Source organism: Cupressus sempervirens, chromosome 8 (assembly GCF_028749045.1).
Source record: "Cupressus sempervirens isolate cs-2001-9-10 chromosome 8, ASM2874904v1, whole genome shotgun sequence".
Taxonomy (NCBI): domain Eukaryota; kingdom Viridiplantae; phylum Streptophyta; class Pinopsida; order Cupressales; family Cupressaceae; genus Cupressus; species Cupressus sempervirens.
Window position 1 is genome coordinate 680,405,058 of NC_143125.1, and position 15,557 is coordinate 680,420,614.

Below are 15,557 nucleotides of genomic sequence, written 5' to 3' on the forward strand. Positions count from 1 at the left end.
TAAATTTTTAATTAACAATCGGATGATCACTGATTTGGATACTATTAAGGAAGAGTTTTCCCTATTTTATGAGGATCTCTTCACCTCTGAGGATTCTCAAGATGCTAAGGCTCTTCGAAACCAGTGTAGAGGTCTTATTCCCAAAAGGATCTCAGATAAGGATGCTTCCTTTCTTGAGAAACCTTTAACTATTGAGGAGATTGAACAATCCATTAATTCTTGTAGTAATGAAAAAGCTCGTGGTCCTGATGGGCTGCCTGCTGAATTCTATAAAACTAATAGCAATTGGATTTGTAAAGTTCTTCTTGATGTTTACAATGAAGCCAGTGATACTGGTACTTTGGGTAGAGATATTGATTCTGGAATTATCAAATTCATCCCCAAGGAGGGTGATAAATCCCTTATTAAAAATTGGTGTCCCATAACCTTGTTAAATCTCTCATATAAAATCCTTGCTAAGATTATGGCTTGTAGACTGGAGAATATTCTTCCTAAGTTCATCTGCCCTTCCCAAACTAGCTTTGTTAAAGGTAGATTTATCCTTGAGAACATAATCACTAGTTGGGAGGCCCTCAATTGGGCTAATCACACTAATCAAAATGCTGCTATGTTTTTACTAGATTTTGAAAAGGCTTATGACAGAGTTGAGTGGAATTTCATTACTATGATGCTTGATGCTTTTGGATTCCCTTCTTCTGTGAGATTGTTAAAATGCTCCTTAAAGATGCACATGCTCAGGTCGATGTTAATGGATCCCTATCAGCCCCCTTCCCTTTGGGTAGATTGATTAGGGAAGGATTCCCTCTTTCCCTAGCCCTCTTTGTTATTGCCTCAGAAGCGCTTTTCTATATCCTTAGGGACAACACTTTATCTGCTGCGGTTAAAGGTATCACCCTTCCGGATGATAAGAATCTTATCAATTGCTAGTTTGTTGATGATACCTCCCTCTTATTTGAAGCCTCTAAGTCTAATTTTGAAGCTATGATTAGTAAACTTAATTTCTTTTGTAAAATATCTAGAGCTCGGTTATCCCATTCTAATTCTATTTGTCTTGGATGGAAAAGCCAACCTCCTGATTGGTTTGAAAAATTTGGTTTTAAATGGGGTGGCCTGTCCAAACTTGTTAAGTATTTGGGTATCCCCTTCTCTGTTGAGCCATCCTTAAAGGAAATGTGGAGGTGGATCAAGGATAACATCCATAACAAGCTTAACAAATGGCACAATAGGTCTTTGTCTCTTGCGGGCAGAATTTAAGTGTGTCAGAAAATCCTTTCTTCTTATAATATTTACTATGCTTCTTCCTGGATGTTTAATGATTATCAAGTGCTAGAAATTCAGAAGGCCATTAGAAATTACCTGTGGTCTGATGGTAAAGGAAATAAAAAGATTCATTCTATTAATTGGACTTGGTGTCATACCGATAAGCTTCTTGGGGGCTTGGGTCTTAGGGACCTTAAGTTAAATGGTCTAGCTTTTGCCTCTAAATGGATCTTTCATGGTTTTAAGGGAGAGGACCCTTGGAAAGTCTTGATTCGTAATAATATTGGAAGAGGATATCCAAAAAAGGCTAAGTTTTGGAATAATGGTGATTTTCCTATCATAGTTCAAGGCTCTATTGTTTTTAAGTCCATTTGGAAAGCCTAGGACCATGTTAGGCATTTCATCACCAAAAAGGATTTCTTTGATAATAAGACCCTCCATGGTGAAAGGTCCATTTGGTGGAACCTTAAGCTAGGCAATAAACCCCTTGCTCTTACCCAATGCTGCTCTACCAAGTTCTGGGCTAACCACGGGATCAAGCAGTTTGCTGATATCTTTGAAAAGGACACCCTTATTTAGTGGGATGAGTTAAAGAATAAATTTAACCTTCCTAATGTTCATAAGAAGACTTATAATATGATTATTAAGGCTAGTAAGGATATCCCTACTTTATATCATGTTGATTTTGACATGTATCTGAAAATTAAATGGCCTGGCGGTATCATAATCTTTAAACTCAAAGGTAACGATATTTACAAAGTTATCAACCACAATGAATATATTATAAAGCATATTAATAACATTTGGTATACTGATTTGGATATTCGCACTTAGATGAAACGGTTTGAATATCTTTGGAAAAGTTCTATTGATCCCAAAATTAAATGTTTTAAATGGTTGCTTATTCTTAACAAGCTTCCTACTAGAAGCTCCTTCTCTAATACTAATTATTGTAGCATCTGCAGAGTTCCAGAAACAGGAAGACATATTTTATTTGAATGCAACTTTTCCAAAGAGGTTTGGTTAATGTTTGGTATATCTATTCCCACTACCTTTACCATTTTTGAAATTGTTACTAGATTTATTTGTAATGCTAAAAAAGATGTTAACATGTTTTGGGATATTCTCTCAGTGAACATTTTGTGGTAGATTTGAAAGTGCAGAAATGAAGAAAGGTTTCAAAAAATACCCAGGTTGCTTACTGAGTCTTTTCAAAGTCTCACTTATTTTAAAAACTTTTCGTAGGTCCAAATTACGATGAAAACTAGCAAGTCGAAGTTCAAAAGGCTGCTCAAAGATGGTCATGCTACCTTCTTTGCTAACTAGGTTAAAGATGAGCACTTATGGAGACAACACTTGGATAATTTTAACATTTTCAATCAAACTATTAAATGCATCATCAAGGAGGTCAAAAGGACACTCCAGAGTTTCACTAGCGATATGATCTATATGCTGAAACAAACTCAAGATCAGAAGAACCTGGTTTGGATGGAAGGCACTATGGGCTGCACAGCGTGGATGGATACTTATGAAGATGTGCTTCATTAGTTGCTCCTCTTGCTCTCTCTCTCTCTCTCTCCCTCTCTCTCTCTCTCTCTCTCTCTCTCTCTCTCTCTCTCTCTCTCTCTCTCTCTCTCTCTCTCTCTCTCTCTCTCTCTCTCTCTCTCTCTCTTAGATTGTATGTAGTTCCTTTTTTTCGTTGTGAGGCTTGTCCTCTGTTGTTCTGGATTCATACAAACTTATTGTATGATTTTTGAACCTTTTATACTTAATACAAAAAAAAATTAAATTTGAAAATAATAATCTATTAAAAATATATATTACATTATTTTAATTAAAATAGTCATAAAATAATTATAACACCTTAAAAATTCATTGTATTATTTTATTATAAACTATGAATATTAAAATATTAATAATTATAATTCCTTAAAAATATTCATACATGAAAATTTAATATTAATGTTAATTTTAATAGTAATCAATGCATTAAAACTATAAATGTTGAATAATTTTTTCAAAAAAAATTGTTTTTTAATAAAATTTTAGAAAAAATATTATTATTATTATAATTTAACTATAATACATTTTATTCTCTTATAACTATTTTAAAAATGTAATTTAAAGTGTACATTGATATTTATAAAAAAAATGATACTTCATTTATTCCCCATATTCATATGTTTCTTGTAAATTTTTATGACTACTTTGTAAATCATTTAAAAAAAATTAAAACAGATGTTAGCATTTTGGCAACAATGCATATCTTTAGATAATCATAGTTTATTTTAGCATTTAGATTTTAATGTCAGTGTCTAATTAGCCGTCTTTGTTGATATGATCGAGTCTAGACTGAAAAAAATTGCCAATAATGAAAGGACAAGGCAGTACAAGAGAGGCATTTGAAGGCAACGACTACCTAGCCAGTTAATTCAACATGGTTGGATGCCATAACCCCTCATTTCATGCCATACAAACATCATAACTTGTTCCACTGTACCTCCATCACTGCAGTTTAGATTTGACTGTTTTCTGCACGCATGCGGTATTAGTACTCTGTTCAATGGAGAACTAGGTTATGTTTTAAAATTTTAAAAATAAATAAGTTAGAATCATTTTTTTATGTTTTATTATTATTGTAGTTAAAACTTTAACAATGTAAATTATGTTATTGGTATAATTATATGATTTTATGAGCTATAAAAAATTATTTAATATTATATTTTATGACTTATAAAAAATTTATGTTTTTAAGATGGTTTTAAAACTAATATCATAAAACAATATTTATAACATTAATTTTTCACATTCATTTAAAATAGAAATAATAGTTTAGAAATATATCTATATTACAATTAACAATATAAGAAACGTTCTTCATATTTAAAATAATAATCATAAAATGTTGATAAATATTTTTATCAATCATCTAATCGTACTTCAACTATTTTCAATTCAATATTTTTAGTATTTATATTTTTACTTCACCTCAAACTAAAAATATTGAACTTAAAGTACTCAAATTACAACCATTAGAAGAATGATAAAATATTTTTAAAATTATTTAATTATCTATACACAAATTTTTTTTCTAAAAATTTAATAATAAAATATATCTATAAGCTTAACTTAAAATCTGATTTTTAAATGTTATTATTTTAACTATAGTTTAATAATTGCATTTTGGATTTGATTGTGTGCTTTTTATAAAACTATATAAATGTAATTAGCTAATCATCTTAGTCTTAAATGACTAAGAAAATTAGAGTTTAGCTAATCATCTTAGTCTTGAAAGACTAAGAAAATTAGAGTTTAGCTAATTACATTTATATAGTTTTATAAAAAGCACACAATCAAATCTAAAATGTAATTATAAAACTATATATAAAATAATAATATTTAAAAATTAAGTTTAAGTTAATCTTATTATTATATTTTATTATTAAAGCTTGTTAATTAGCTAAACTCTAATTTTGTTTGTTTAAAATTATATTATTAAACTATAGTTAAAATAATAACATTTAAAAATTAAATTTTAAGTTAAGCTTGTAGTATTGAAAATAATTGAATTACAATTAGATGATTGATAAAAATATTTATCAACATTTTATGATTATTATTTTAAATATGAAAAATGTTACTTATATTGTTAATTGTAATACATATATATTTCTAAACTATTATTTCTATTTTGAATGAATGTGAAAAATTAATATTATAAATATTGTTTTATGATATTAATTTTAAAACCATCTTAAAAACATAATTTTTTTATAAGTCATAAAACATAATATCAAATAATTTTTTATAGCTCATAAAATCATATAATTATACCAATAACATAATTTACATTGTTAAAGTTTTAACTACAATAATAATGAAACATAAAAAATGATTCTAACTTATCTATTTTAAATTTTTTTAAACATAACCTAGTTCTCCATTGGAATGCATGTAGAAAACAATCAAATATGAACTCCAGTGATGGAGGTATAGTAAAACAAGTTACAACAAGAGCTCTTTAAGAGCTGGAGTCCCTGCCTTTAGAGATCATATCAAGGGTTAGTAACTGTGAGCATATGTACACGAAAACATGTTCAAATGTTTAATGAACTAGCTTATATATATATATATATATATATATATATATATATATATATATATATATATATATATATATATATATATATATATATATATAATAAGCTGAGAGATATCCTTCTCGAGGTGCCTATTGCACTAAGTGAGATTATGAAAATAGGCGCCTCGAGAAGGATATCTCTCGGCTTATTATATATATATATATATATATATATATATATATATATATATATATAAACTAGTAGCACTCGCGATGCAAAATGAAAGACATTATTTTTTTAAATTATAATTCATTATAGTTAAATATGTTATTAAATTTTTGTATTAATAGATATTTAATATTATTATGATTTCAGTATATTTTTTATATATTAATTTTAAAAATTTGCATAGAGAAAAAATAATAATAGTAATTTAAAAAGATATTTTTAAATCATATAGATATTTTTGTTAATTCCATTATGTATTATTCGATGATTAATTTGAATATTAATGATGGTTAGTTGACTTATGAACAGGTTTGTTAAGCAACTCTCAAAGGAAAGAAAGTTGCGACAAATCACATGATCTTGGGCCAATAATCTCATGCAAACAATCGAATCATCCGTGGAGAGTCTAATGTTATAGCCACATGATCCATGACGCTGTCAATTCATTTTTTAAATCTTCGTGTTTGTTTTTTATTTGAGATTCAAGAACGTGTGAATGCCTATTCCTATTCCTTTTCTTCCATATATTGTTTAATCCTGCTGCACAATTAAAATAAGAACTATTTTATAAAAAATCATGCATTCTAAAAAATCTATAACTAACCTTCACAAAAGTTTGTCTTGTTGTGTACGATGATCACAACTAGCTCTCTGCAAATAATATCATAGAACAATGTATAAATCAAGATAGCTTAAAATTTGTATTAAAAAAAACTATAATAGAAGGGATGTGTGAGATCAGAAGGCATATGATTACTTGCAGAAAAATACGAGATCACTTGTTACCGCTTCAAGTAAGATAAATTGCAGTGCATATTGAGTAATATATATAAGATTTTTCTTCCCACTCTTGTAATCGATCATTAAAAACTATTCACTTCCATCCATAATGCAATCAACCAATTCAAAACTTTGCTTCCATTTTCATAAGAACGCTTTTCTTGAGCATTTTTTAAAACGTGCAAACTGCCACATATTGAATACACCTGTGATTAAAAAAAACTTGTATAACCAAAGGTCGTTGATATGAAAAAGTCTCAACTCTGATCATGCTAAAATATAACGCTTCATTAAGATTTAAAATACCAATGTAATGGTTTGAATGTGTAACATTGCCGTTTAAGTTCTTTCTTACTTTTGGTCTTCCACTTTCGATAGTTTCTTAAATGTTTACATTAATTTTGTGCCTTTCAATATTCGTTATGTCATTGATTTCTAGTGATTTCTTACCATTATTAATATGCTATCGTCATACTAGCAGCTGCCTGTCAAATTTTTTTAAAATTGCTCATTGTTTACATTGAAATTTGCTCCCACTGTAGAAAGCCTCTCGGCTTAAATATAGTTTATATGTAGTTTGAAAATATTTTAAGTTGAATAGTATTTTAAAAAAAAAAAGTTGAATAGTTTTTCTGTGAAGTTTGAAGATTCAGTTAATATTGACAATTTTTTAGTCATAGAATTAAATTTCCCCACCGACTAACATGCAACTTGGACAAAACTGGTAAAAGTTGTATGCTGATGTGATGTAAATGTGAAAAATATCTAAGTTTTAATATTTATAATTTTATTTTAAAATAAATGATTGATATATTTTATTTTTAATAAAATCTAAAATAATTTATATGAAAAATTTAAAAACTAATATAAATAAATCTTTAATTTTACAATTTAAATTATATTTAGTTAGTGAATTAAAGTGTATTTTATAAAATTTAGAAACAAAAGACTTATAAAAGTTTAAATTGGTATTTTGTCTTAATTAATATTTTAATGAACGAATTTATTTTAACAAAAAAAATATTAAGTTTTGAACTAATTTAATTTAACAATATGTTTTTTCATATAGTATTATTAAAATGTTGAACATTATTAAATAAATGTAAGATAAAATTGTTAATTGTTTTAAATTAAAAAATTAATTTTATTTAATATATCATTCACATCTATCTACGAATAAAAAAATAATTTACTCTTTGGGTAGCATAGATAGTGCACATCTCGACATCCACGATCACCAAGAAACTGAAGCAAGAGAAATGGTACAAGATTCTGCCATGGAAAGACATGCTTGTTTGTTTGTAAGAACTAAAATTGCTATTTTATGTACAGCTGTTGTCTCCCAAGGACTAAAAAATTCAACCAAATAATATGATTTAATTATTAATTACAAATTTCTCCTCACAATTTTATCCCTTTGAAAGGCCAAATATATTATAATCATTCTAAGACAACTAATGTATTGCTCAACTTGTGAAATGATAAAAAGCTAAAACAATCAACCGCCATAAAAATTATATTGGTCACAAATGCGATATGCCAAAATTTGGGTCTAGTTTTATATAATTTGCTAGGTTTATTAGTCCCTGCCTTTTAAAGGCAAGGAACTAATGTTATCTTTTGCCCCCCCTAATTTAATTTTCGTTCAGATGGCTGTTGCTTTTTGTAAGGTTTTTGTCTTATGATTAAGAAAATCTAATTTTTGGGTACGAATTTCAAATTTTTGATTGGCCAGTGGCATTTTAGCTGGGGTTTTTGCAGTTTTTTGAAAAATAAAAATGCAACATAAATCAACACGCAGGCTTAATCTACATTTATTCCCTGTCAGGAAGCAAGTCGGTGGACAAAAAATGCAGTAAATGAATTTGTAAGGAAACTGACATTGTGGAGAGATAAAGTTTAACATTGTGTTTACTATTCAAATCAGCACAGAGTTGAAGGCAAGGAGACAAGGTATGTTTTACCTTTGCTGCTCCAGATGCATTTTTAGCTTATGATGATTTACAGAACATTGCAAGGTGATTTATAGATTTGTTTTTAGAAAAATTTCAGTAGTTTTTCCTTTGTTCGTTTTCTGTTCTCCTCTTTTTTGAGTTGGTATTTGGAATTTTATCAAGAATCACAGTTGGGTTTTCACGGAAAATTTAATGGAAAAATGGGGTTCATTTCAATTTTTCGACATTGATTTGTGTTGTTTCTATTGAATTGGGTCTCACTCCATTTGAGTAAGAGTTGATAAGGGCGATAAATTTTTTATTTTTGTTTCTTACAACCCTAGAAAAATGGTCGAGCCGGACTCGTGGGAAGACATGGATGCTCCATCTTCGAATCCGTGGGCTCCTTTGCGACTAAATGCGAATATCCATTCATTCTCATTCAATTTAAATGCCATAGCTTTTGCTCCCAAACAAAACCCTTATTTTAATATTCTGCCTTCACAGACAGCTTCGACTACTTTTTATCCAGTAAATGTGATGAACCGCTGACAATTTGTATACCCAACAAATCCTGTAGGGTTTAATCCTCAATCATTTGGCCGTAGATGTAAAGATTTGAATAGTTAAATGCAACTTTCGACTTTTAACCATTAAAAATTGGGTAATGATTTCGCTTTTGAATAGGCATAAATATGAGACAGTCGAAATGTCTTTCTTTTTACATTCTTTTGCACAACATACTAAAAGTGAAATGTTTGAGACATGCTTGTCAACTTTCTTTGTGTTTTGATTATTATTACTGATGTTTGTTGATGTTCCCTCCTTAGTTACTCCGAGTTGTCATTTGACCAAAGAACTAGAGGCATCACACATTTATTATTTGTATACTACTGTTAAATTTTATTTCTCTGGAAAACTTTTTGCTTCATGAATACATGTTTTTTTTAACTTTAAAAAATGTTTTCACTGCCTTATTATACTTCTCTTGATCAACATCATATAATTAATGTTTTCAAACAATATATCCAACAATAATATGGAAGAACATGTTTTGTTGCTGGAAAATCGATTCTTATAGCTTGTATAACTAGATTTTGTTGCTGTTTCTTGTTTTTTGAGTCCTTTTCGAGATTTTTTGTCTCAGAATTTTTGATTTGGCTATGGCAATGTTTTTACAGCATTTAACTTCTAACATGGCATTTCAACTCTCACATCAAAACACTCCTGGGGACTTTATATAACAACATTGATCACCCTGCATTTTATTTGGCACAAACATTAGTTGGCATTTTGTTTAATGCTATAATCTGGAAACTGTATTAGCCATGTTTCTAAAAATGAATAGCAACACATTCAGGAGAGACGTATGAGCCATAAATAAGTTGAGGATTTGATGCCACCTAGTATCTAGATTTAATGCCAGTGCAGCCATCTCCAATTCCATGCTAAAATAATGACACGTACTGATTACCTTATTCTTTCGTTGAGGAGGCCAGTAGAATTAAGTATTTAGACACTTCTTTCCTTAATGCATCGACATTTCATAGGTGCAACACCTAGTTTCTATTGACTCTCTTTTTAACCTATTCTTGTTGTCACTCTTGTGTTGCATTAGCTCTTCCATCTCCTAGGTGCTTCTCAGGTTTGACCAAAGAAAGGAAAGAATTTGGCTTGCTCTAAATGCCTTTGATGCACTGCTCATTGAGTCTGCTGATATGATCTCTACATTATCAATTATTTTTGTTGGCCACTTAAAATATTATTACTTGAACACAATCCAAACTAAGAATCCTTGAATACAACTAATGACTTTGCAATTAACCCCAAAAGGCAAGGACTGCTGCTCACACAGAGCTCTTGCTAAAACTCTGTTTCATCACTTCATTGAATTAAACTTGCAATAAATGCATTTAATATCGTACACTATACATATTGCACCAATAATTTTCTATGACCACAGCTTATTCTCCAACACTAATAAAAGATTATTTGAATGTTTCGGATGCGCTGTCCAACAAATAGATGAAGGAAAATACATGCATTAAGTTAGTGTATTGATTAATCGCAGAATAAAGTGAAGCAAATCTTGGACTTGTAAAGCGTTGTAGTTGTTCATTGTTTGATCTCAGTCTCAGCGAATAATGCTGTAGACTTTCAATGTTCATGGAAACATAGACAAGGAAAGGCGGCCAGTGGAAGAGTGCGATGGAGTTTTCAGATTGGTAGAGTTGCAGACATTTAACGTGCCATATTACGACTACAAAACCTTTCTGACGCATATTAAATGCATGTTTATCTCTTAGCATTTAATGTGCTTTGATTTTATCTATTTGTTCTTCATAATTTACGCAATATTTTTTTCTAAAAAAGAGCTAAATACCCCAGAAAAATCTGATTCATCCAATCGAAAAATAGAAATTTCTATGCAATAATGATTTTTTAAATATAGCTTTTCCAAAACTTTAGAATATTGTGCAGACTTCAAGAAAAATTAATTTGGAGGGAGGGTAAAAGGTTACATTAGTTCCCTGCCTCTTTCAAAAAAGGCAGGGACTAACAAGTTACAATGTTTGTATGGCGTGGTATGAGCCGCATGACATCCAGCCATGTCGACTGACATTTGAATGAATATGCATGACCATAAAAAAGAGGGCAAGAGGGCAGTACCATACCCTACCCCCGTGTCTTCTCCGCCTATTCCTCCGTTCAAAAGTAACATGAACTTGTTGATAATTGAGCCTCATTATCTTTACTACTAAAATATCGTCATATTCACATAATTCTAAGTAGGTAATGGTCAATTTAAAGCTTCTACATTTCCAATCACGAAATTGACTAAACCCTTTTTATAAAAACACCGAGTATTCCCCTCATAAGATTTTTTTCCTCCTGACGGACACATTATTCAACGACAGACGGACATTCCATATCTAACTTCAATTGACTTGGTACAAGCGTCAGAAAAGAGAACGCTACTTCTGTCGAATGTCGATTGGAAAAAAACGTACACTGAATGGGGATGCATAGATACAGGCATCCGTTTCATGTCTGTATGGCGCGCTCCTATTGAAGTAAACTACATCGTTTTGGACTATCAAACAAAGAGAACAGCCTTCCCAATCGCTACTGTTTACTTTTTGTGGGTAAATTCAATTTGGGTGCAGTCGATGGAAAAGATACAACACAGGCATGTTGATATCCAGGGACTCAAATTACACGTTGCTGAGATTGGTTCAGGTATTTCTTCATTGTTCAATCATGCCTTCTGACAATGATATTTCGGAATTCTTTTACAATAGTACATGAACTTGGTTCAACAAGGGGAATCGATGAAATTTGGTTACAGGTCCAGATGTGCTGCTGCTGCATGGATTTCCTGAAATCTGGTATTCATGGCGTCATCAGATGATTGCATTGGCGGATGCAGGGTTTCATGCAATTGCCCCTGATTTCAGAGGCTATGGACTCTCTGATCAGCCTCCCGAAATTGAAAAGGCAGGTTTTGTAGATCTCGTGGAAGACCTAATCGGTCTTCTCGATGCCTTCAGTATTCAGAAAGTAAGTACCCACAATTCCGTATCATGTATTTTATATGTATTTTGCATTTGGGTTTCAAATTCACAACTCAAATGACCGTTTTTTGAATTTTATATGTATTTTGCATTTGGGTTTTCCAATATACAACTCAGATGCCTGTTTCTTGAAATTTAGATGCATTTTGCATTTGGGTTTCCGAATTCACAACTCAAATGCCCATTTACAGGATTTATATACATTTTGCATTTGGGTTTCCAAATTTACACCTTAAATGCCCGTTTCCTGAATTTTTATATGCAGTTTCTGTTTGGATCTCCTAATTCACAACCCAAAAGTCTATTCTCTGAATTTGCAGGTATTTGTTGTGGGTAAGGATTTTGGAGCCATGGTTGCATATTTTCTGGACCTTCTATACCCTGATCGAGTGAGAGGAATGGTAACAATGGGAACGCCTTATAGAAGACCGGGTCCAGAATACTTTGCAATGGATAAGCTTCCTCCAGGGTTTTATATCAGGCGTTGGCAGGTTTCTGATTCGCTTCTTCATTCTCTTAACCTACTACCCAACTTATACTGACTTATTTTGCTATTGAGATTATTTTCATAAAGCTTTTTATGCACGCAGGAGCCCGGAAGAGCCTTGGCAGACTTTGGGCGTTTCAATACAGAAGCAGTGGTAAGGAATATATATACACTTTTCTCAAGAAGTGAGCTGCCAGTGGCAGAAGAGGGTCAAGAGATAATGGACCTCTATGACCCTGTAGCTCCTCTGCCATATTGGTTTACTGAGGATGACTTGAAATCATACTCAAGCCTCTATGAGAAATCAGGTTTTGCTTTCCCCATGCAAGTTCCCTACATGGCTATGAAAAGGTAAGGCTAGAAATCTCTTTCAATTACCCATCAAAGGTTTTCTATTATAAAAGTTTTATGACGTGCATTTTTATTGTTGGTTTACAGTAATTGGGGAAAATTGGGGGAAATCACAGATTATACCATTCAAGCTCCTATTCTTTGGATTGTTGGGACCGAGGATTATTCTCTAAGATTTCCAGGGAGGGAGCGTTATAGTAGCGGGCAGAGCCAGATGCCCAACACTGATGTGCCCAACATGGAGATCAAATTGTTTCCTGAAGGAAGCCATTTTGTTCAAGAGCAGTTCCCTGAGGAGATCAATAAGCTTACCATTGACTTTCTCAATAAGCATTTGCAGTCTTGAGTTCTACAGTCTTTTGAATGTTATAGTCTGTTTTTGGTGTTGTGAGCAAGATAGTGATAATTTCTATAATCAAGTACTATAGCTTGAGAATGTCTGGTTAATGTTTACTCCATAACAGAGGGAAGAGGAAGTGGGTTATTGAAAAATAGTCCTTTTTGGAATGTTGAGTATGGAAGGTTCTTAGGCTGGAGTTTCTTAAAAATAGAACAAGTAGTTTAATTTGAAAAATTAAAGTTAAAATTCTTTATAAATGTGTCGTGAGATTATTTCATTTTTGTGGGAAAAGAAAGAGTAGATTGTTGACAAAGGCATGGGCTGTCCTCCAGATAAAATGTACTGAAAGTAAGAATTTAAAAAAACATAAAATTATTCAGACCTGCAAAAACCCACTGATTTTTATTTCCAGATTTTCACCCCCTTAGCTCTTATTTTATAGGGAAAGAATCCAAATAAACTTTTAGCCCCCTTATCATGCAACCACCCACTCCACAAAAACAGAGCCCAAACAGATCTGTGCCTTTATACACCAAATTGATGTTTGGCTTGGGATCCATGACCTGAAGATTTGCTCATTTTATTTACAAATAATAACAAGTGCATTTACAAAGAATTCATGCGCTGGAAGAAAGAATGCGCCTTTTGACAAAGTTTCCTGTCAAAATGACACATGCAGTTGCCACCACACTTCACCTGCTTAAAGAAATAGAGGGAGATCTGCCAAAGGAGGACTCCAAAATGTTGTTTGACTTCCTTGCGGAAGATTGGGCAAACATCTTCCTGGGGAGGAAGGAGGCTAAGAAGCCTTAATGGCTCTCTTCTTCTAGTTTTTCATGTTGTTTATTTGATGGTTGCTGAACTTGGTTGGATTCAAGGCTATTATGCCTTTGTTTATATATTTCCGTAGCTTTGCTATTTTTGATACAAGCAATAGGTATGTCAAGCTTGTTGATACTTTTTTAATTATATTTTTGAACTATATTTTTGTTTTTCTAAGTGGTAGGGGGGAGTTTTGGTTGTTGGTATTCTGTTGGTAGTTGACTAGTTTGACTGTTTAAGGACCAACCTCCTAGTTTTGGCTGCTTATAATTCAATAACAAGTGCATTTGCATTTATAGTAAATTGTAATAGAAATCAAAATCTTAGGTTAGTGAAATTTATTTCAAAAACCATAAAATCTAATGTATTTTATAAGAGTAAAGTTAATAAAAATAATTGAAATATTGTTGAAACCTAAACAAGTTTATAGTTATTTTCTAAATGTTAATTTTATATTATTATTAATTTGAATTGATTTTAAAACATAGAATATAATTATTTTTAAATAAAGATTATCAAAATTATTTTAAAAGGATGAGATAAAATTAAAAGTTATATATAATTTCTTTTTAAAAAAATGGAAAAATTAGTTATATATATATATATGATTTAAATTAATATGGTATTTGTCAAAAGTACAATAACATAAATTACATTTAAAAAACAATAACTAATTTAAATAAAATAACAAAAGTAATTGTAAAACAAACAACAAATGTCTTCATTTATATATTTAAATTAAAATAATCGTGATGCATTATGTCTATTTAGTTGCATTTTTCATTGAATAAAGAATAACTAGTAATTTTTAATGTAATTCTATTATTTAGTTCTATTTAAATTGTAAATTAGAAAATGTAAATTTTATTTGAAGTATGATATATGCTTTAAATTGTAATAAGGAGTTGTATAATGGAAAATAGTTATGTTTAAGGTATGCAATAATTAATATTTTAAATTTCAAATTTAGAAATGTAGACTTTATAATGTAATTAAATTTTCATAATCTTGTTAAGATTAAGTTCACTTGTTTGTTTGTAGCAAAAATCTAGAAGAAATACAATATGTAGAGCTCTTTGAAAAAAGGCTTCTATAACACAAAATCAATTCACCCAATCATATAATTTGTATAATATATATAAAATTCATAAATTAATTATAAAATTTTAGATTTATTTGAATGATCTAAAAATAATTGTTTGCGATTTGTTGAAACTAACTAGTAATTAGACAAAGTGAATACAATAGTGCGTTGCGTATGACAAGTACAATAAGTTCATACTTAATTAGACCTTCATAGATATGATAATTATAAAAACTACACCCAAGTGCCAACTAAGAGAGGGAGGCACTTAAGCCAAGTTATGCATGCAACATTAGACTCAACACAATGAAGCAAAATAGAGACAAAATGAACGAACATAAAAGTAAGCCTTAGTATAAGTTTGGAATCCATGAAACATAGTGAAGTAGAGTAGAGATGATCTACTCTGCAATTGAACTTTTGTCATTATTGGTGCTTTGAATAAGAAATTCTATTTGTAAGTAAAAGAGCTCCTTGTTTATGAGGATTCATGATTGCTTGTTTTCTTCATAAGCTCCCTTTTTTGACATCTTGATTCAAATCCCAATAACATCTATTGTTGCTTGAATGAACATAAGATTTGTAAAGAATCTTTAATATAAACTTCAATAATA

At 30.6% G+C, this 15,557-nt stretch overlaps 1 protein-coding gene across 1 annotated transcript; it reads left to right on the top strand.

The window, feature by feature from the left end:
- Window positions 1-11,412: 11,412 nt before the first annotated feature.
- On the top strand, window positions 11,413-13,294 carry LOC149544278 (epoxide hydrolase 2-like). Its single transcript, XM_089798765.1, has 5 exons — window positions 11,413-11,524; window positions 11,634-11,845; window positions 12,180-12,350; window positions 12,450-12,697; window positions 12,785-13,294. Exons 1-5 carry the CDS (start codon window positions 11,455-11,457, stop codon window positions 13,041-13,043), a joined length of 960 nt encoding a protein of 319 aa, XP_089654891.1. The 5' UTR covers window positions 11,413-11,454; the 3' UTR covers window positions 13,044-13,294.
- The last annotated feature ends 2,263 nt before the right edge of the window (window positions 13,295-15,557 follow it).

Bases quoted from the DNA above. Each gene is read 5' to 3' on its own strand.
- LOC149544278 (XM_089798765.1), top strand. From the start codon at position 11,455: ATGGAAAAGATACAACACAGGCATGTTGATATCCAGGGACTCAAATTA. The intron at 11,525-11,633 runs GTATTTCTTCAT...ATTTGGTTACAG, and splicing joins CGTTGCTGAGATTGGTTCAG to GTCCAGATGTGCTGCTGCTG. The intron at 12,698-12,784 runs GTAAGGCTAGAA...GTTGGTTTACAG, and splicing joins CCCTACATGGCTATGAAAAG to TAATTGGGGAAAATTGGGGG.